Source organism: Chiroxiphia lanceolata, chromosome 17 (genome assembly GCF_009829145.1).
Source record: "Chiroxiphia lanceolata isolate bChiLan1 chromosome 17, bChiLan1.pri, whole genome shotgun sequence".
NCBI classification, from domain to species: Eukaryota; Metazoa; Chordata; class Aves; order Passeriformes; family Pipridae; genus Chiroxiphia; species Chiroxiphia lanceolata.
This window is the reverse complement of record NC_045653.1, coordinates 7,367,875-7,390,246: the sequence shown is the minus strand read 5'-3', so window position 1 is coordinate 7,390,246 and position 22,372 is coordinate 7,367,875. Positions and strand designations below refer to the sequence as shown.

The 22,372-nt window shown below is 41.3% G+C and overlaps 2 protein-coding genes across 7 annotated transcripts in view; one reads left to right on the top strand and one right to left on the bottom strand.

Annotated features, from left to right (window-relative positions):
* Window positions 1–2,146: 2,146 nt before the first annotated feature.
* On the bottom strand, window positions 2,147–9,811 carry PCK1 (phosphoenolpyruvate carboxykinase 1). 2 transcript variants are annotated; one of them, XM_032704953.1, is made up of 10 exons: window positions 9,605–9,811; window positions 9,149–9,424; window positions 7,612–7,793; window positions 6,790–6,993; window positions 6,278–6,465; window positions 5,182–5,344; window positions 4,831–5,055; window positions 4,603–4,734; window positions 3,831–3,926; window positions 2,147–3,229 (listed from the first exon to the last, which is right to left on the bottom strand). In XM_032704953.1, the coding sequence occupies exons 2-10, from the start codon at window positions 9,370–9,372 to the stop codon at window positions 2,775–2,777; spliced, it is 1,869 nt and encodes a 622-aa protein (XP_032560844.1). In that variant the 5' UTR covers window positions 9,373–9,424; window positions 9,605–9,811; the 3' UTR covers window positions 2,147–2,774. The 2 variants fall into 2 exon arrangements, with proteins under 2 accessions (XP_032560844.1, XP_032560845.1); XM_032704954.1 differs by having other exon boundaries at window positions 9,149–9,360; window positions 9,605–9,747.
* An 8,228-nt stretch (window positions 9,812–18,039) lies between these two features.
* The window catches only part of CTCFL (CCCTC-binding factor like), a 45,140-nt gene continuing 40,807 nt past the window's right edge, over window positions 18,040–22,372 (top strand). Inside the window, exons 1-2 of one of the 5 annotated variants that reach the window (XR_004360014.1) lie at window positions 18,040–18,141; window positions 18,547–18,732. The gene's annotated coding sequence lies outside the window, so the exon portion shown is untranslated. Of the gene's footprint in view, window positions 18,281–18,546; window positions 18,733–21,684; window positions 22,072–22,372 lie in introns of those variants that run through there. The other 4 variants (XR_004360018.1, XR_004360019.1, XR_004360020.1 and 1 more) reach the window with 4 other exon arrangements.

The window sequence follows — 22,372 nt, the reverse complement described above, 5'->3', positions numbered from 1 at the left end:
AAACCACTGCCTTCTCTCTTTTTAAACATTTTCTCTGCCAATACTAAACATTTTGATCATTTAAAATGTAAATTGTACTCCCCATAGATGCTGATGGGTTGAGGATATATTTACATACAAAGGAGCTGTTGAATGACTCACACAAAAAAAGTCATTTTCTCGTTCTCATTTTTAACAGTACAGCAGGTTTTTTCCCCCCATTTTCTGGTTTCCGGAATGATTTGCATCCCCGTCAGTCTCTGAGCAATGTTTGAAAAGGTGCATGTGGTTAAAATGTGCAGAGTGGGAGAACCACAAATGGTTTAAATATTTTTGCCAGAAGAGCTCGTGACAGGCACTGTCCACGAGTTGGAAAGAATACACAGAGGAAAACCCAGGGGCAGGGGTGCTCAAGAAAAGGAAAGTTCCCCAGTCTCTTGGGGTGAGGAGGAGACAGCAATGGTTTAGTACAAATATGAAATCCAGTGTTTTGGGCTGGGTCTGATGTTCTCAAGACAGTTGGCACCTTATGAAGTCTTGCTGGATGTGTGCTGTATGATCACCTTGATGGTTCCTTTCTCCTCATGGAGCAGCATTTTATGGGACAAGTGTCACTTGGTTTTCCCATGTCCATATGCCTGCTGGGCTTGGGCCTCTGGCACAGATTCCCCTGGCAGGAAGTACAAGTCGTTTCTTTGGAACAGTCGTCAGAGCCTGGGTGTGTTGGAGAAGGCAGAACAGCACCCTGGAGCTGCTTAGAGAGCTCTGGAAAGCCCTGAGCTTCTGTACATCCCCTGGGCAGCATTTCAAATTGTGCTTGGAACACGTTTGCACTGCTCAGGGATCCTTTCCTGAGGCCTATAGGAAACTCTGAGACTGTAACTGGCCAAAACTCTCTGATATTAGCATGATAATTTTCTTAGATCTCCTTGTTCTTCCTTAGACTTACCCAAATACCAGTCCAATACTGTCATACGAGTTGGGAACGGCCCAAGCTTTTCCTCAGTTTTTTATAGAATTACTTCATTAACAACTTTATTTTATACACTTGATAGTAGTCCTTGAATCTGAGGAGTGCGTGTTCCAGTCTCCCTTTGCTCATTTCTTCTGACTTATTTACTGTCTTCCATCTTAATTTTCTTTTAATTTGGCACCCTCTCAAGAGTATAAATGCTAAAGATGACCCTGTAGGAGACCCAGATCCATGCAGATGTGGTTTTTGAACACAACTGATGATCATCTCTACAGAGGCCGCTCCACTCTCCTCCACTTCTCTCAGAGTTTTCTCTTGTCTGCTCTTTGTGTGTCCTACTTATTGACTTGCACTGAATTATTCACTTCAGAATTGATAATATTTGTGTTCAGTCTTAAACACAGAGTCAGGAGGTAGTTACAGCCTTTTCAGACTATGTGACCTCTCCTAGCAAACCTTGAAGGGCATCTGTTGACCAGCCTTGGTACTGTTTGCTTTGCAAGGAAGTAGGGGCTGTAAAAAGGCTTATTACACAATGTAAGTGATTTTCTTTTTGCTAAGCAAATATTTGCCTTATGTTTTGGGAGATCAAGCATTCAAAGTGAAAAAGCAGGATACCTGCCAGGGATGTGGGAAGCACATAAATGACACCTTTAATTGGGAGAATATGGGATGGTTTTAGTGTCTTGGATCTACAAGGAAGCCAGCACAGGCTCCTACCCTGATTTTCATTGAGCTCTAAGGCTTTAGGCGTCTCAACAAATCCAGAAAACTCTTCCCAAACTGTCTTTACTTCAACAGCTGCACTAGTTACTCTTGCAAAAGCCAAGGTGCTGTGGAACAGAGACAAATCCCATGACTTTAACAAATGAGCAAGGTCCTATTATGGGGCTTTCCTAGAGGGTGGTTTATTTTATAAATGCCTGAACTAACTAACAATGCCCAGTTATGGAGAGTACGTCACCAGCTGGATGACTGCTCACAGCTGGTATCATAATTTCTGGATCATTCCTTTGGCTTAAATTAAAGTTGCAAAGACAGCATGTGGCTTAAACTAGTTGGCTTAGGAGCAGCAGATCAACTCTAGTCAACATCTAATTTCCACATGTGAACTTCTCCCTGTGCTGAGGTATTTACAGGAGGTTCAATTTATATGCATGTAGTTTATAAAGAACAAGAATACTGGAAATGAGATCATATTTTGTATAAACATTTATTTTATAGTTTAAGAACAAGCCATTCAAAACATCTGGAAATCACAGGAACATGAGTAATATATAATAGCAATATCTTAAATATGCATTAGTAATATAAAGTCATCTTTCACTCTGATAGAAGTTACAACTTCATTTTTCTAAAAAATATTTAAGCCATGAAATATGTTTAGGCAATACATATATACAGCATCTAATTTTTTCTTTCTTTCCTGTAGAGTCTGAGACTCCTGAGGATTCTATGATGGAAACAATGTGCTACAGCTTGAAGGCTGCATGGGTTTGGATTGTATCTGCAGAACCAGGCAAATAATTTACACACATCATGGCTCTATGTGCATGTAAGTGACAGATCAGGGGTTTGAAGACCCTGTGCACATCCATTCCCACAGCTGCTCACCTATTCACAACAACCGATGCAGTTATAAATCATTAGGTCTGGAGTTACTTCTAGAATGTCTGTACCTATATTCTAACTAAGCTATGACCTACTTTCATTATAACCCCCTGCCCATCAGTGTGCTGTTATGCTTCTTGGTGATTTGGTAAAATGTGTTCGCCCTGTCTTACTGTGTGCGAATTGATAAATAATTGTAGCTTTGATCAGCTTACAGCTGTTTTATCCTCATCTCTAAGGCAAGCAATTCCCTTTCTATTTCATAGGGAAGGTCAGCATTAACTTGCACTTCAAAGTATTGTTTGATTTCTTCTACCTCCTTTTCCCAGAACTCCTTTGAGATATCAAACAGTTCGGTCAAGTTGACATCTTTCAAACCCTTCAAGTTCAAAGCACTGTCAGTAGGGATGTAACCTATGGCAGTTGGTTTGGCAGAGGCCTTCCCTTCAATTCTGTTGAACATCCACTCCAGCACACGGGAATTCTCTCCGAAGCCAGGCCACAGGAATTTCCCTTGGCTGTCTTTCCGGAACCAGTTGACATGAAAGATCCTTGGTAGTTTTGCAGCTGGACGCTGTGCCATGCTCAGCCAGTGGGCCAAGTACTTGCCAAAGTTGTAGCCAAAGAAAGGCCTCATGGCAAATGGATCGTGCATAATGATTTTGCCTGTTCAACACACAAATGGAGAACGTAAGGGAATAAATAGCACATTCCTTCTAAAGCACAGAGTCAGATCATCCCAGGGTTTAATACCCACAGTCCCTTCACCACCCTCCTGCACTGAACCAGAGAGCTTTAAGAAACAATACAGGCATTATCCTTGATGTACAAAAAAGGGTACAAATTAAATTAATTTTTGTAATCAGTGGAAATTAAATTTCTCAAATCTCAGGTCAAGCAGCTTAAATGAAGATCCTCAAGAGCTGGCTTTCATCATTCGTGTATTTATGTTGAGCTCTAGCAGAAGAGAAAATTTAAGTTTATTTATCCCAGACTGTAACAAGAACTCTCTATCAAGGCTTCTGGCAACCCTGTGCCTGTATCCTGTCCTGTATGCTTGCCACCTAAAGGATTATTTTGCTTAATTTCACTTTTACAGAGAATTTGGCTTTTAATTCCAGCACAAATATTTTCTATTGTGAAAATGCACAGGCTGCAAAATTAGCTGCCAAGACTGAAATGTGAAAGAGAAAGGGGGGGAGAACAGAGCAGGCACTCCAGAGGGCACTGCTTTTAATACAGGTAGGCAGATTAAATTTTGATTTACCTTTGTGCTCAGCAGCTGCTGTTGCTTCAGATCTCATAGATGCTCCTACAAATACTCCATGCTTCCAGTTAAAGGCCTCATATACAAGAGGCACACCTGTAAAGAGCAAAATCACTTCAGTAATTAGAAGTCCAGAAACATTTTTACAACAGGTTTTGCTACCTGAGATACTGCTGAATGCACGTTACTGGATAATGTATTCTATTTTTTCCTGTTTTTTTAATCAGTTCATTTCCTGCTCTCCTACAGAAAAGTTTATATCAATGTTTTCAATGTTTAGTTGCTCAGTGTGCGATATCTGGGACATCAGAACCTCCAGCAGATTTTAGTGGAAATAGAATCTGGTCCTGTGGTCATGATATTAGACTCAGACCTAGCATTACTTCTATTTCTTTTCCAACTTCAGGTGATCTTTAACAGAACAAGTTATTTTACTTCCTTTTCTGTAAACCATCTAAAACTGGTTCATTTCTCTAACCATCTCCTATCTGAACTAGTTAAACCATAAGCAAACTGGGACCAGTATAGCAATTTGCTATGTGTCTATTACCCAGGTTGTGGGTCCTGATCTCTCTCCAGCCCTTTATTATTATTATTAACTATTTTGTGTTAACAACAAACAACTCAGACACTGAAATATCAGTGGCTGGAAGCATATGTGCCAAAGGCTAACATGGAGGAGTTGGACAAAAGCTGTGTCTATGTCCAGTTGCACCTCAACCCTTCTGTGGTCAGCACTTCAGCTTTGAAATGTGGCTGCTGCATCTCTTACCAGCAGGTCTGCGGCCTCCAAAGATGATGCCTTCGATGGGCACACCTTCAGGTGATTCCCATGCAGGGTCCATGATGGGGCACTGCTTGGCTGGAGAGCAGAACCTCGAGTTGGGATGAGCACAAGGTTCCCCTGCACAGAATACAATAAATACGAAGGTCATAATGGCAGAATTAACTTGAATTCAGCAGAGAAAGCCAAGAGAGACTGTGATGAGGGCCAGGTTACCGTTATCTGGGGTCCAATCCTTGTTTTTCCATGAAGTCACTGTTACTCCAGGTGGCAATGGCTCGTCAATGCCTTCCCAGTAGACACCTCCATCACTGGTTTCTGCTACATTGGTAAAGATGGTGTTCTTGAATATGGTTTTGATAGCGTTGGGGTTTGTTTTGACTGAGGTTCCAGGGGCGACACCAAAAAAGCCATTTTCTGGATTGATTGCCCTCAAGTTGCCTGGAAGTTAAATGACAAAATATAAGTAAATCATACTGATTTAATCTTATCCGGAGTTTTGTAGCATGTCTTACTGCACCCAAAAGCAACCTGTACTGGGCTGTAAAACATTCCAGATTTCCATACCTTGCTCATCAAATTTCATCCAGGCAATATCATCACCCACACACTCGATTTTCCACCCCGGCAGGCTTGGGTTCATCATGGCCAAGTTAGTTTTTCCACATGCACTAGGGAATGCTGCAGCAAAATACTTCTTTTTACCTTCTGGATTGGTAATTCCCAGGATCTGTTGAAAAATTAATGCAACTGTTAAACATGGTCTTTTTTCTTGCACTTTTCATTTTGAAAGTTGTCTCCCAGCAAGTGGTAATGATAAAATATTTAATTACACAAATTTGTTCCCACAGAAGAAGCACCACATAATATAGTTGATAAATAACTCAAGCTGCTTTTTTTAAATCAGTCTTCTTGCCGTTAGAGTATCTGTAAGGAGTTCTTATACTTTTTAAAAGATGTTAGGCACGTATATACCTCAAACATTTATCTTTATTTTGCTGATTAAAGATACACAGACCACAAATAGCTGTGTTTCTCTGCAGAGACAGATGAAAACCAGGCAGTATTCTTTTGGCTGCCCAAGTAGAGTGAAGTGTGCACTTTGTGCACAGATACTTCTGCTCTTCTCAGAGTCCACAGATATTTTTTCTGAGATTGTTCTTTTGTAAATTTGGAAATTCTTTTTTTCTGTGGCATTTTGCAGTAGTAGAATGTTTAAATGACAGCAGAAAGTAAAGGCAGGAAGGGTACATGGCAGAACTCATTTAGAAAATCTGATATTTGCAGGGTTTTGAGCACATAGACCATTTACAAAATGAAAGACAATTTTGAAAACTTGCATATATCTTTTGCTATTAGACTTGTGGATGCCCAGTGATAACGATTAGGCTCTGCTCAAGTACATGTGTCTACCCAAAAGTAGCCACTGTCAGAAGTTCCAAATCTTTCTTGGTTTATATTACAGGTACTGTTTTAAAATGTCTAGTACTTGGCCTGGCAAGCAGTTTTCTATTCCTCATCAGCCTGGCATGCGATAGACTCATATCTAACGTTACAGGACTATCCAGATGAGACTAATTTCACAGCGAGATGTGATGTGTTTGTGTGGAGCTAATTTTGGGCTTAAGGGCTGTTCAACCATACGTGATTTAGTGGCTCTTACCAGCATGTGCTCAGCGAGCCAGCCCTCCTCTTTGGCGAGCCTGCTGGCGATCCGGAGAGCAAAGCATTTCTTGCCCAGTAAGGAGTTTCCTCCGTAGCCGCTGCCAAACGAAACGATCTCCCTGCGATCCGGGAGATGAGCAATCAGCGTTAACTCCGGGTTGCACGGCCAGTTGTTGATTAATGGTTCTGCAGAACAGAATGTTTTACTCATGAATGCAGCAATTTCCATGCCTGATCATACTGTTGTTTCATCAGCATTGGGCCTCTGACAGCAACCCATACCAGATGCTTCAAAGGAAATCCCTGGTAACTACCATAGATAATAATCTCCTTTCCATGAAACTCTCAGTGAGCTTTGACTCCTTTAATTGAATTTTGAACCTAGTGCTGCTGTGCAAATCAGCCTGATCTTGTTTGATAGTGAGGGTCTCCCATGTGCCGAGGACATGCAGTCAGCTCTAAAACACACCTTGGGAATTTCCAGGAGTGACAGTTTTTAATGGCTCTTACCTTTCAGTGGTAGAGGACATCCAACCGAGTGAAGGCATTTCACAAACTCCCCATTGCCCAGGGCTTTCAAAACATCTGTTCCCATCCGTGTCATGATCCTCATGCTGGCCACCACATAGGGTGAATCTGTCAGCTCGATCCCAATCTTGGACAGAGGAGACCCAATAGGCCCCATGCTGAAGGGGATGACGTACATCGTACGTCCTGGAAAATGAGGAGTAGCAAGATGTGGCAAAGAGCAAAACAAGGAACTTCTGTAATAATCTTCATTAACATGGAGGTTGTCTCTCACTCCTTTAAAAGGTGTTTGTCTTGTGAGTACTTCTGACAATGTTTAAAGAGCTGTAGCTTTCTGTTTGTCTAATTGTGTAGCAAGACTTTTTATCTTACATGCTGAAAGCAGCAGTTCAGGCAGATTGTCTAGCCAGGAGTAAAGGTGGGTGGAGGCCAAGTTCTCTGCTGGTGTAAACTGCTGAACCTGAAATTATTGCTGGGGATGGGGGGTCCCTCATTCTCATCTCACTTCCTATCTGCTGCTTAATTGCTGTGTGACTTCTTGAATAAAGTCAGCCAAATTTTCATACCTTACTCTGCCCCTCTTTAGGGAAGAAAAGAATACTGGAAAGAGACAGAGGACTATCCTTGCCCAGGTATTTGGGTCTATGATAAAGATGTGCATGAAACCAACATGGTGATTACGGGGGGTATAAACCTAAATATAAATATTCAGCTAAAATAATTCTTTAAAGATTACAGTAACTAATAATAGTTGTGTCTCTGCAATCCTAGAAATTCAGAGTTATTCATCTTTTTCTTGCCCACCTTGCATGCAGCCTGGGAACCTGGTGTTGAAGGCTTTCTCAAAATCTTCCTCAGACATCCAGCGACCCAGCTGGCTGGTTCCAGTTTTAGGTATCGGAGTGGTATCTCTCTGTTCCTGAGTGATGATGACAGTTTTGCTCTCAATTCTTGCCACATCTCTTGGATCAGTGAGAGCCAACCAGCTGCAATTCACCAAAACCCAGGAAATTAGACTTTAATTGTTGATGTAACACTTTTTACCCTTCCACGGGACCAGTTTAGGACAAAAGGGTACAATGCTTTGTAAGGCAAAACCGAAAGTAACAGAGCCAGTATAACAGCCAATCTCAAAAATCAGTCAGATGCATCCTCTCATACATATTGTTTTAAGACTTTCCAGTAGGAATAACAAATTATATGGCCTAGGAAATTCTGGTTACATGTTAATCCTCCTTTGCCTCTCATCTCAGCCTTACTCTCCGTTGCTAACTTTCAGGGAAAAGTTAATCTCACTTAATTCTCATTCTCATCAGTGTGAAGTTATTTTGTATGGGGACCACAAAATGATGCCTCAACCTCAGTGGATGCCAAGCAAAGTACTTTAAGTGTTGGTGTAAGTGCCAGTGGGATCAGAATCCTGCTTAGTGGGTTGGCGTAGTCCTTTAAGTTAGAGGCATCACAAAGGAAATACTGAATATAAGCATGATGATTAAAAGTGAAGGAGTTTATTAAAGGAGATTCTTTTTCCCCTCTAAAGAATATTTGCCCTCTATTTACAATAGAGAGGATTGTCTTACATTTTCACCTTTGTGCATCGAAATTTTCCACGAGTATAAAAATGTTCTAGTTGGGCTGTCATAACCATCATCACTACAGCTAAGCATATAATTAACAATGAATAATTTATCTGGTGAATCTTGCCCTTTTCTCTCCCAAATAGTCTGCAAACAGATTGCCAAATTCCTGCACTTAGTTATTAAAAAGTCTTTGCAGATTTCTTCCACGAAGATCCCTTGATCGGCATGTAATTCCTGAGTACGTACTTGTTGTTAATATTCTCCTTTCATGTTCAGTTAGCTGGGAGAAATGATGAAATATTTGAAAAAAGTATTTGCTGAATACATTAGAGTCAAAGCTCATCGGCATGATATGAATAATGCCTGTACTGAATAATATTTGAACACCCACAGACCTATTTGAATGCCGCAAAAAAGTATGTGATGAATAAACTAATTGACTAAAGTAGTAGAATTCTTCAAAAGAAGATTCGCTAAATAATATTTAGCCATTGCTAATGATTAGTTACATAATTCTCATGACATTATTTCAGTTCCCTGATGTAACTAATCAATAGAGACAATGTACAGTTGATAGTCCAATTGAATAATATGCTTTATGTTAATTTTTGGAGGAAAAAATTTGCTTTTCCTAATTTTACACCAATGTAAGCTACAGTGCCAAAATGTTCATGGAAGGCAAATACTGAAGAGTTATAAGGAGTTTTTAAAGTAAACAGGATGGGAAATGCATTTTACAATTCTGAGATGAGGCTACTTACCAGTTCTCATACTTGCTCAACTTCTTGATCATGCCTTGTTTTACCATGATGTCCAGAATTTTTTTGTTTTCTTCCTCCGAGCCATCGCAGATATGGATGTTCTCAGGCTGGCACAGCTTGGCATTAGTTTCAATGAAATCCCTTGCTTCTGGAGACAGGCTCTCCAAATCCCCCTGGACAACCTTGGGCATGACGTTCATCTCAGCTTTCAGCTGTGGGGGCATTATTGAAGCTGTAGTGGATCTTGTTGACAGCTTTGATCACACTGATCACAATCTAAAATCAAATATATTGGGTGTGTTAGCACATGCTCTAACCAGTGTCACAAAACCTTCATAACCAGGTTTAACACAAAGGTAGAATTCGTAATGGAGTTGATTGTGCTTTAAAATCAAGATAGGGAATCTGACTAATTGGGAATTTCAAGCTGCAAAAAATAGAGGCCATTCTACTTACTGTCTATGCAGGGTACAGTTGGATGTCAGAGAGGATTTGCTGTCCCTTTCAGTTGAGCCGTGTTGCTTGCCTTGGAGAGCTCTTGCAACCGCTGCTTTCCAAGGGCGCATCCTCCTTCCTTAAATATTCTTTGTGGTAGTGTCCATCCCACTAGTTGAGGTGAGGGAGGCTTGTCCGTTACATCACCACTGGATGTGTCTTGGGACAGTGCCACTGACATTGTCACCATGCAGAGTTGTCAACAAAGCAGCCCTGACGAGGTAATCATTTAACAGACTTGATTAATGAATGCTGGAAGCGGAGGTTCTTAGCCCCTGGGTTTGCTGTTTTGAAGCAGTTACAAAATTTAGCAGTTTAACCAAACTTTGGCCCAGTTGGACTTTCAAATCAAAAACGTCATAACTCCTCGGCGTGTGGGAAAGGTTGGGTACAAAGAGTTTCTGGAACCAGGAACACAAAGGTCACGCACGGAGGCAAAGTGCAGTTGGCACATTTTGCAGGCAGATGCTCACTAGTTGGCTGTGAAGTGGAGGCTCGTCCAAGGAGTGTTTACTCACCTTGGCAACATTGCCTGATCCATGTATAAAGTTCAACAGTGTGCACTGACAGGTCTGAATAGCCACTACATACACAAGGCCCAGAGGTCTTATTTTTGTCCATGAAATTCTAAAAAAAAAAAAATCCCAATATAAATCTAAATGTTGGGTTTCCTTCAGTGTGAGAGAGGAAGTTTTTGCTTACGCCTTGCTTTAGGCTCTTGCAAACTAAACAATTATTTTCTATTGCTACAAGCTCAGAAGAGGAAGAGCAGTGACTTCCTCAATAATTAACCTCCTCTTTCAAATATTATGTGTTATTTTACTGGGAGTTCTGTGGGGGCGAGGTCATAAAATATTAACACATCCTTGAATTAGTACTCAAAGAAAAGGCATAAAACTGCTCAGAAATGGGGCATGGAACACACACTGTGTTCTGTGTGTGCAATGCACTGTATGCATGTGTACATACACAGACACAAGTCCATATCTATATCAGTTCTGGCAGTATATGATACCAACAGCCACTATACTCTTATAATTCTTAGGGTTAGTGTGGCCTGAGACACAGAGCTCTTACCTCTCTTTCTGCCTGCCTGTCTTTAGCTTCCTCTATCCCATTTTAGACCATCGTGCCCACAAAGAAAGGCTGATCTTCCTGTCTTTTTTTTGTATTGATGGGTCTTTGACCATGAAAGCAAAATATTGTCAGCAGTGGTTCGCAGAACAGGAAATCTGGGAACCCCAGGTAGGTTTCTGGGAGTTCTTTAAAGCAACACAATTGATGTGAGTATCCTACATACAGGGTGTTCACAATGCTGCTCAGGGCTGTCAGTCAGATGTTTCCAGCAAGGCTCTCGTTGAAGCAGCCAGCAGGGACTTGCCAGCCCTGAAATGCCAGGCTGGCAGAGCAGCAGGGATCACGATTGTAGCTCAGCCTCCTGCCCTGCAAGCCTAAAATACTGCCGAACTGAACCTTCCCCTGCAGGAACGCCCCTCCCGGGACCGCATCATCTATCTCTCTTGCAAAGCCTTTTATTATGTTTTGTGAACAAGGGAAGAAAACAGTGAGGTAAGAGGGGCTGTCCTTGATGCACTGCAAGGCCAAACATTCCAAAAGGAAAACAAAAATCCGGTGAGATAAGAGGTGCTAAAGACTCTTCCAGATAGGGCTCTGCTCTAAGCAAAGGTAAAACCCAAAAACAATTTAATAATAACAGTGCTGGTGTTTGTCTTCAGAGTCCACATATGTGTCGCTGATGGAGCTGATCAGAAATATTTCAGCCAAATATTGTCCTTTTAAAACATATCATTAAGTACTTAACTAAAAATAAAATGGGATATAATCTTCAGTAATACTAAGTAGAGACCTTTTTCAGTGAAGTACACAATTACTGAGTGCTTCCTGCTGGCCAGGTAAGTCAGTGTACATAGAAATAACAACTGAGAGTAAACCAGCAATGCTCAGTGGTCAGGAAGACAGTGGATCAGAAAATTATCATATTGCAGCACAAGTAAAGTCAGAATAAAAGCTTAAATACAACAGTGCAATACAGCAGGATCAGTCTCTTTGGTTCCGAAAGCAGGAAAAAATCCCCAAACCCAGAGCATTAATTTCTGCCAATTAAATTACAGTCAGGCAGGTGTTGTGCAAATTTTCTCACACTGCAATCCTAACCTCCCACAATCTTGCTATACAAACTGTGGGCTTCTCTTGAGGAGACACTAAATATGCCAAATTGGTGGCACCGTGTTATGAACATATGTCCATTAAAAATCACATTAAGGATTCCAAATGTTTTTCATTTGTGATGGCAGCAGGGCTCGAGTGCAGATGTCCACTGGGAATTCTAGACACTTCAGCATCAAATTGCTTGTATTTTAGGTAACACCTCCCATCAGAGGATCTCAAAGCACATCACAAACACACAGTAAGCCTCAGCCCCTATATAAAACACACACAGTATTTGGTGCAATGAAATAACTGGAGCATATGCAAATCAGGGCCAAGATTTTTTTCAAGAGTCTTCTCATTTAGAGATTCAGCTTTTAGACAGCCAACAGAAGGCATAAAGGTTTTAACAGAAGATAGTGAATTTTCATAACACACAGTGTCTCCCACAAAAAACCCCAAACCTAGAAGTAGCACCTCCAATGGCTCAGTTACAGTGGCTTTGAGGTGTTCACCCAGTACCAGTGTGTGTCTGCTGCCTGGATTCAGTTTCTGGAAGATCTCACTAGTAAAAAACATGGGAGGTGGTCTGGGGCAATGTAAAGCCTTTAAAAAAATTTTCTAGAATGTGAAGTTTATTTTCCATTTAAACGAGAAATCTTTTTTAGTAGTAACTGCATTATAATGCTCATCTAATAGCTGATACAATTTCTTCAGATTTAACTTTTTTTGGCACTTTTTCTCTGTGCTTCTTGACACTTGAATGTGATGCTCATCAGGTGCCTTCTTGGAAGCTGTCAAATCATTTAAATGCATGTGAATCTGACATTTCAAGATGATAGTGTTCAACAAGTGCCTTGAAAGGAGGGTTTTTAGAATGTTTGCTTTGATGGACACTATTCAGGCTGTTCAAAATAGAGGTTTTGAGCACTTAGATTTATAGACTTACTGGAAGTCAATGCAATAAATGTAAAAGTTCTTAGATGCTCAGAAAAAACATCATTAGAAAGCTTAACTCATCACTACAAACCAAGGTGCAACAAAGCACTCAATGAGCTCTGAAAGTTGTTAATGGCATATAATAATACTCAGAAATTCTACTCCCCTCCCATTGCTAATTATCCTACATGCTATCACCTCCAAAGCGTTTGTCACTCGGGTATTTTGTTATAAAATTGTAGCTTTTTTTTAAAGATTCTCTGAGCTGCTCTACCAAGGGCAGAGCGTTGCCTCTGGATTGTTATTTCCTGCTGTGAGCACACTGCAATTGCTGCTGGACTGAGTGCCACAGAGCCCAGATCCAAGGGCAGCCCTTGCAAGTAAACAGCTCACAGAGACCAGGGCAGGGACTGTTCTCTCAGCTTCCAGAGGAAAATGTGAACCAGGCAAATTGCCTGCACTTGCAAAAGAATCTGTGACCGAGCCAAGTGTTTATCCCAGGCTCCGTGCAGCCCCGTGCAATATTTCTGCCTCACAGCCCCTTTCCTTGCAGGCAGTTCTTCGGCACTGACCCATCTGCAGGAGGTCTGGGGGCTCTGGCCACACGTGCTGCACATTCCTCTCCTCGTGTGCTGTGTGAACCTTGAGACTGAGCCTCTGGGAGCAGGCACAACAGGTAGCAGCAAACCGGGAGCACAGCACTTTCCTTCTTACCTCCTCCTTTCCAACACCAAATGATACAGTATTTGTCTGGGGCAGACTGTGAGATATAATAATGTTTGTGGCTCACTACATAAGGTGGCGTAACTTTTTTGCCTGTGTTCAAAGTTAAGTGCCTTGTTCTGAGAGCAGAGGAATGGAAAACCAGAAAAGAATACCCAGATTTATCCTGATTAGACTGCTGCCTGTCCAGCATTTTCAGCTTGACCACAGTCATGCTAATATTTCTCAAACAAATGTAAGTAAATTTTGGCAGCCAGGAACATGCATTGGTGCATGTTTAAGGTCTCTGAAGAAAGTCACCAACCTTTGATGCTTAGTTTAGTATCAGCTCAAGTGCTCAATCCTGAGCTGTATTTTAGAGAAAGTCCTGGTAGTACATGACAATGCTGACATTATACCATGGACACACTGGTTTCTTGCTTGTTATTCTTCTTTTTTGGCAGATAAAATAGTTATTATTGTTGTTGTTATTATTATTATTACTTTATTTTTAAGCTCACTTTTACAGGCTCTGAGACACTGTTATAGTCACCAGAGGAGGTGGGGTTTCTCTTCCATTTTCTCCTGTAAGAAATAAAAACTGGAGTCTTGGTTAGAGAGGTACCTTGACACTTCCAAACATTGCCAGTAAGGAATACTGTCCTTTCTTTCATAAAACCCCTATCAGTGTGAATATGTGAGTAATGAGCTCTGTAGCCACTGGCACCTGACCAGTGGCCAGCTATGTGTAATCCTGTCAACTTGGGAGCTCTTCTCATCTACTGCAGAAAGTCTAACAGTCACACAGAGAATTTGGGCCCACCAAGACTTTGACTGACTTTACAGTAGCCAGAACATAATTATGATTTTTGCACAGTTCCTGCAATTTTTCGGCTGGATGAACAGCAGAACCACAGCTAGGAGAGAAAGGGACAAACCATACTGAACACTGTGGAAAACAGTCAGCATAAGGTTTGTGTTTCCCTTCACCTGTGCAGCATCTGCTGTGCTCAGTCACACAAAGCCCAGATGGCTCCGAGATGCAGTTTGCAAATAAAAACGGTGACCCTTGCTGAGGTGAAATCTGTTTACCACAGAGATGTGTGTTTGCAGCTGTCAGGGGCTCCCTCCTTCCCACCTGGGGAAGGGGTAACCAACAAATCCTTGCACCCAGGTTCAAGCACCTCTTCTTCAAGAGCTTCTGTCTTCCTGTGGATAACTAGAGTTCTGCTAACTCTGCCCTTACAGAGACTTCACCTCCTCAGGCCTAAGGAGCACCTTTTATAATCTAAGTTTGTTTATTTTTTTCTAGGATAAGACAACCTCTTGCTCCTTCCTCTTGCATGCTGTTCATTTTTTTCTGTGATCCTTTGCTTGCTAGCAGGACTCTGTTGGCAGTTGTCATTTCAGGGCTACCCAGCTCTACCTGTGCAATGAGCTTTTTTTCCTTTCTTTAAATGCCTTCATTTTCCTTTGTTCTCTCTCAATGTTTTTGTCCCTTGTTACATGCAGACTGTCCCCCTGGTCACAGTTCTGTATGTCCTTCATGAGCTGACTTCCTTAAAGAAGGATGGCTTTAACCAGTAAGCCCTGGTGCAGACTCTAAGGTTTAGGTTCTGTTTCTTCCTCTGCCATGGATTTCCTGTTTGACTTTAGACAGGTAACTATACATCCCTAAGCCTTTATCATCTCTATGGAAGGGGGCTGGGAGGTGATAATGCTGATTTCTCCCTGTTCTTATGCATTCTCCTAGTTTGGTTGGTAGTTCCTGGTTAGAGGAATTTAAAACCTAATTAGACATGATCATTATCTCTTCTTATTTTTATGTCTATCCCAGATAGTCCCTGCTGGGTCCTCTCTAGGTTACTGTAATACAAATAGTATAGTCTTATTTGAAATTAAAAACATATACTGTAACCTGTTTTCTCCTTTAACAGGAACACAAAAGCAGCAACTCAGGCTGAACTGTGTTTTCTGTTTCAAGTGACATTTTTCTAGACCTTATTCCCCAAGAAAATATCTTTGATTAATATTTCAAGCATCATATAACACTGGAAGCCAAACAGGATAGGAAAGCTGATTGTGCAGAAATGAAAGCCAAACTACATCAAAAGGTCAGAGGGCAAATGTGCCTATGTCAAGACCTACATACCTTTTGGTTCTTGAACCTGGCAGCTGGAGGAAAATCAACATTGCAAAAAAACTAATAATCCCTGCATCAGAGCCTGTGTTTACTGGAAAACTCTTATCTAAGTGTTAACAGGTCAGGTGCAGTCCTACACACTGTACACTTACACACAGTGTATTCCTATTCTAATAGGAATAAGGCAACACTGGTGGACAACAACGTGATTTTTTTCAAAAGCACTTTTGCTTGGTCACTGTAAATGGTTCCTATGAGACAAGTGCCACAATTATGATTATTGCTACAAACAACATTCAGTAAAGAAATCAAGGGTTCAGCTGGACCCTGGAGATCACACTTTTTTCTTATGCTTTTAGGAAGACAGAATTCTGACTGCTGTACATGTGTCTGTTGACTGACCAACTGTAACTGTCTCCAAATTTACTGACTCAGAATGATACATAAGCATATGAATGCTGTTTATGTAAAGAGCAGCTTCTTATACGTAAGCTTAAACTAGTATGTACAAATTAATAGCAACCAACTTGCATTCTTCAAATAAAATTTTAAAAAACACCCACTTGTTAACCTTGTAGAGTTCAGGTATTTGCTCTGCAACGGCACTAAGGCCTTGTTATTTTGGGTGAAGCACGAATGGGCTCTGACCAGGAGATCTTAAACAAAAGAAGGCTATGAATGACAGATCAAGAGACTTTGTTTGTAGAGGCAGCTCTGAACAGAACAATAACCATGATTCACAAAACTGTCACTTAGCTATTCTCGTTTGCTTTCTAGGCACCGCCTCATCCTGCTGTTTAAAAAGACTGCAAGGACTATAAGGATGACTTGGATTCTTACTACAGGAAAATATGTAAAACCTGCTATACCATGTTTCTGTTACCAGTTCCTGATGGAGAGGCATGGGGTCTTTAAGTGATGATTTGACATTATAGCAGTGCAGAAGACTAAGATTTAAGGTATCTCTGCTGATAAATATCAATGACTAAATCACCCACTGTTCAGTGAAGTGAGACTAATATACATCTTTAAATATGCCCTTACATTTTCTTGATTTCTTCAGATTTTTCAATTAAGAATCTTGATTTGGACTCCTTGAAAGTTCAGCACCCAAGACAATTTGTTATCTGAGCTGGGAAAAAAGTGCATGGGAACCCACTGTTCTGAACACACTGCTCTTCTGAACCCACTAACTGCCTCCTTACTGCTGATTCTGCAAGGTTTAATGTCTACTTGCTGCATTTCCACGTGGAAGCAGAATTTGAACTCCTTTGGGTTGTATATCTTACTCATAGATTCATTAGGGCAATGATTCAAGAGTCCCATTCTCCATGATCCAATTAACTTCCAATGTTTGGTGTCTGTTCAGCTGTGCACAGAGCTGTTCTCTGAACTGTTTTTCTGATTAAAGATTAACAATGCGATAAAAGAAGGAAACATGGGCATCCTTGGAGTTTGTTTCTTACATCAGCTGGGTTAAACCTTTACTATCGTTTCTCACTGTGTATTTTCTCTTTGTGTTTGGCAATCAAATTCTGCACAACTCTAGCACGTTTCCCCCAGTTTAGTCAAAACAAGAGGAAAACTTTCTGCCTTTTTAAGCTTTTGACTCTTCGACCCTTGCACAAACAGCAACAGAAACCTTTAATAACTGACCAAGAGGAGTTGTCTTTAAAACTTTCTTTGCTATATCTTAGATTAAAGAGTATTCTGTAAAAACAGTGGAAATCACTGAGGTGTACTTAACTGTATAACCACACTAATTTCTTTTGAAATGGAAGAAGTAATGTCCTTCCCAATAAACATCCTTCTTCCAAACAGACCCAGGCACGCAGCTCTGCTGTTTGCCACAAGCAGCAAACGGTGCATTACTGGATGGCATGATTGTTTCTAAATATATCATAATGTTAGATGAAACAGTTAATAGACAAATTACAATTATGGTTAATAATTTTTAGACCACTTCCCTGGCTTGTGTCTGAACAATCAATCATCCTTGGTACTTTCAGCTCCAGTAAGCTTATGTTAAATACTTCCCCTTTTATATATCCCACATCTGTACACTATTTTGTCTTGGTTTTTTTTTTTTTTTTTTGTCATGCTATATAATTATAATAATTTACAGTCTGGAGCAGGATTTTAAGCACATAGACAACACGTGAAAGCATTAAGACTTTTAACTTAACAGAAGTTGGTTTGGTTCTGCTACAAGAATCACTGCTGTTTAAAGAGATGATTTGTCTTCTCAAAGTCAAGGTGAGCATCAGAGGGAGAGCAAAGCCTGGCCTTCCCCATGCCTTGGGCACAGCCCATATTTAGCTGATTGTTCATGAACAGTCTCAGCACTGTGCCCTGGAGAGCTCTGTGCCCTCCTCACCCTCCTCTTTGCACTAAGTGGTAATTTATAGCCTGCCTAGACACCAGCCAATCAATACCCTTCACGATGATTTCCATCTGTCTTTGCTTTGCTATGCTCCCATCTTCCCTTTGCTTTGGGCAATAAGGAAACCAGTAGACTGCATGTTCTGATGTTCCTCGGTCTGAGGTCTGAGTAACTTTTATAGGATTGTAGAGATGGGGAGCAGAGAGTTGTGTTTTTTGGGGCAAACAAGAAATCCAAGTCAGATCTGAATCTTAAATGATGTCTTCTAGAATAAGCTGCAGCTCCCATCTCAGAATCAGAGGTATGGGAAGCAAAACAAAAAACCAGTCAAATAAACAAACAGAACAAAACAAACAAAAAAAAGGGGGGGGAAAAAATCTAAAATATTTTAATACTATCCCTCTTTTCAAGTGATCAGATTGTATATTTTCTCCTGAGAATCTCCCAGGCCAGCACTGAAGCACTGAGTTAATTCTGAATCTACAACTTTCAGTTGCTTAGAATAGCATCTTTCTTTTTTTAATCTCACTCATTAGTTGAAACGCTGTGTTGTTTTTTTTTAATTAGGATATTTGGTGGTCTCTGAAGAAATGCTTCATCTCTGTGAAAGTGGGACACTGAAGGCACAAGTTGACAACAGCACCAGAAAATATTTCAACCATTTCATGACTACAGCTTCGAGAACTGAACAGTGTTTAAAGGAGCCAGATGAATTAGAAGATGATAAAAGTAAACTCGCTTTCCCTGAAACAGGTGAGGGTGTGAAAGAGGTTATCTCCTGCTGTCATTATTAAGAGGGGCAATATCTCACTGCAAAACAGGTGATGAAGGTAGCGATTGTCCCTGGTGCAAGAGCAAAGCAAAGGCGTGTGTGTTTGCAGAGCGGTGTTAAGGCACAGCCACCACTCTGACAGGTGCGGTGCGAACGCGACACAGACTTGGAAACAAAAGTGAGACATTGGAGGAAAGTGAAAATGGAAAACTTTCCAGATGCCAGGTGGAAAATGATATTAAAGCTGTCAAAATAAGTCACAACAAAGACTGGGTTTTCTCATAGACTAACAGGAGTCATGTTCTGCAGAGGAATGGAGTTCTCAACCACAAGACAGAGTATCACAAATGAAACAATTATGAGCATTGGAGGTTAAACTGGGGCCTATTTGTTTCAGGGTTTTTTTTTGCTTTGGTCTCCCTCTTTTTTTTCCTTTTTATTTTTTTCCTTTTCTCTTCCAAATGCACTACAGCAGTCTTGATTTACTCTGCATTTTGTGGACAGGTCAAGAATGTGTAAATAAATCACACCGTCATTTCTTATCGTAGTTATCTATTCTGGGCCTAATTCCAAACCCAGTTAAATTGATGGCAATCCTTCCATTGGCATCAGAGCACTGCAATTTAGAACCTGTGATAGAGGTGCAAAGCATCACGGTAGAGGCTTATTAAACAGCCTCTGCAGTCATCCAAAGTGATTTTCTAAAATACAGCAAGGAAAGGGAACTTAGAACTACCTTCAAGGTCAAATATGCTTCACGTACATGCTAATGGAGCATTTAAAAAAGCTCCGCCTAACAAGCATTAAACATCCTAAACATTATAAAAGGGGTTATTCAGATTTAAGACTGACAATTTGAACAGATAACCCAATATTTTACTCTTTTCAAAAATCAGCTACACTGTTTATACTTGGGTAGAAAACCACAGATCAGAACAAAGTTCGCTGTGTTTCCTTAGTGCAGTCAAGGGTAGAATTTACTCTGCTGATTGAGGATTTCAGTTGTCCATGTATTCATTTTCATGCACTGGTAGATTCTTATCAGCAATTTATCTGCAATTTTGTGGCTGAATTTTGTTCCTTTATGTAACATTACTTTAGCACAAGAAAATGTGCCTACATTAAATTCCTTATATTCCTTATAAACTACTCCTAACAAACAATAATTCATACTGAATGTTTACCCCCCAAAGCATAATTATGACTTTAAAAATAAAATGGCTCTCTATTCTTTTCATGATAGATTTTTCAGGCAGACTGTTGATGTGTTAGAAAGAACCAGACTCCCAGAGGAGTGGGTAGAAGCTTGATTGCAGCTAGAGATAGACAATGCAGCAGCAGTGGTAACTGGAGACTGTACACACAACAGGCCATAATGGCCATTATGGAGCTGTTAACCTCTAGTGTGTCAAAACCTAATCAAAAACTGGTTGAATTTGCAGCTTGCTGATCCAAGTGATTCCTTTAAATTAAAAAAAAAAATGAACTGAAGGGCTATTCTGTGTTTGAGTTATAAACCCCTGAAAATATCAGTTAATAATGGAAATAATGACAGACCTTTAGTGTAGCTGCACGGATGGTGCTGGTATTAATAATGCAGAAGTGCAAGGCAGGACAGCTCTTGGAAGCTGATGACTGTTGAAGTGCAGAAAACCTCATTAAAATGACCTGAAGAGGGGTGTATTATTATAACAACTTTTTTCCTACAGTACCCTTCAACTATAATAATTGCACAATATATGTAGCAACTTGAAAAGATTCAGAAATGTGTAAGAAGTAAAGTCTCTGGCCACAGTTACTGGCGGCATAATTATGAGAATATATTATTTACTCTGCATCGTGTTCTTTAGTTCTGAGAGCCCAGAGATTTGTGGATGATGAATAATGTGGTGTCTAACTAAAATATCAGCCCTACATTGCTGCAACACATATTCAACCTCAAATAATTGCTTTGGAATTTTGTTGACTACAAGTAGCAGAATAGTTATGACTAACTTGCGGATGTTAAATGTAAAAAATTTGATATTATTTTTGCATTTAAGATTCTGCAGTGGATAGGAGTAGTAGTTGTCAAGGATATTTATGGGATTTTCAGTTGCTCTCTCTGAGGATAAGGTCTAATGATCTAAAATCATGCTTTTTCAAGATGTGAAGAGTTTAATTTTTCATTCTTACAACTAATTACAGTGGGCCCACTAAAGTACTTTTCACAGCTACATCCTTTGTGGGAATCAGACTCACCGGCTTTTCCAATGGTGCTATATAGCCCTGCTATCCCAGGCACCCACCACACAGAAATAGCAATAATAACCCTGAAAAATTCCATGGAAAAGGGAATGGGTGGTTCCTGGGTACCTAGTGGTGTTAACTGTGCTCAGAAACACAAAATATAATGGCTTTGGGCATGACCCCACCTCATCTGAGGGTACAGCTTGAAAGGCCAGTGGGGTATGTTGCTTTTGTTCTATGGATATTTCACAAATGCCAGTTTTACTGTGTTACTTCCACAGGCAAGAAATGCCATCAGTGGGCTTTGACTAGTGTTCAGTAATTCAGTTTAACAGGATCTGGACCACACTGGGCTGCAGTCCCTTTGTAATGTACTACAATGTGTGTACCTGCAACACACTGAGCTAATATTTAGAGGTAAAGCTCCAAATCTGTCCTTTGCACTGTAATAGAGTATTCATAGTAAGTGGGCCTTATAAAACACTTGATGGTTGGAAATCACTAGTCTAGAAGGGTACGCAAGATTCAATGTTAAGTCTCTCAAATCGCACAAGTTTACCTCAAAGACATTTTTACAACGCCTTTGGAGAACTCTTTTGAACTTGCTCTCATTGAATACCCAATCCTGGCCTAAAGTACAGTGTAATGATGCTTATATATCGCTCCACTGGCTCTGCAAGCCCACTTGAGTCAGTTTTGTACAACACTTCAGCTCCCGGGTGGGAGCTGCCGCCGCAGCAGCGTCAGGCAGCCCTTCAGCACCACTCAGCTCCACGGCACCCGGCTGAAGGGTTTCCGTCAGGGAAACATGGGAAGTACTCCAGAGATTTTGCAAGTGGGGAAACCAGCTGAGCTCAGCCCCGTGGTCTCCAGCCAAGTGGGAGCAGGAGGTTAAGGGCCTGCAATTAAGACGGAGAGATCTTCATTTAGAGCTCGAGGGTGGCAAAATGGCAGCTGCTCCTACAGGCCCTGCTGTGCTCTCACTATGAGGGGATGGGCTCTTTGCTGAGCACTGGGCACCTCATGCACAGACGGGCAAAGCTCTGCCGGTTCACCCACTTTAGGGCTTTGTGCCTCCTGAAGAATTAGAGGTGAGAACCAGCTGTCTCCAACAGGAGCAGCTGCCCACGGGTGGGCTTCCTCCTGCAGCGGAGGGAGCGGCGCAGGGAGGGCAGGGCCGCCACGCCGAGGTGCTCAACGGGCCGCTGAGCCCCTTCTCCGCTGTGGAGGGCGGAGGGTGGGAGGGGGGACCGCCCGCGGCCGTGAGGTGCCTTGTGGCAGGGGAGCTCCTCTCCTCCGGACGAGGAACGGCAGAGGCTGAGGGGCGAGAGCCGGCTGGAGGCTGCGAGAAGCGGGGAGCGGGGCGGGCAGCGTGCGGGGGCTGCTGTGCGG

Excerpts from the sequence above, each read along its gene's own strand:
- PCK1 (XM_032704953.1), bottom strand. The coding sequence starts at position 9,372 with ATGCCCCCACAGCTGAAAGCTGAGATGAACGTCATGCCCAAGGTTGTC. Across the intron at positions 7,794-9,148 it reads TTGAGCAAGTATGAGAACTG|CTGGTTGGCTCTCACTGATC; the intron begins GTAAGTAGCCTC and ends GGTGAATTGCAG. Across the intron at positions 3,230-3,830 it reads AGCAGCTGCTGAGCACAAAG|GCAAAATCATTATGCACGAT; the intron begins GTAAATCAAAAT and ends TGTGTTGAACAG.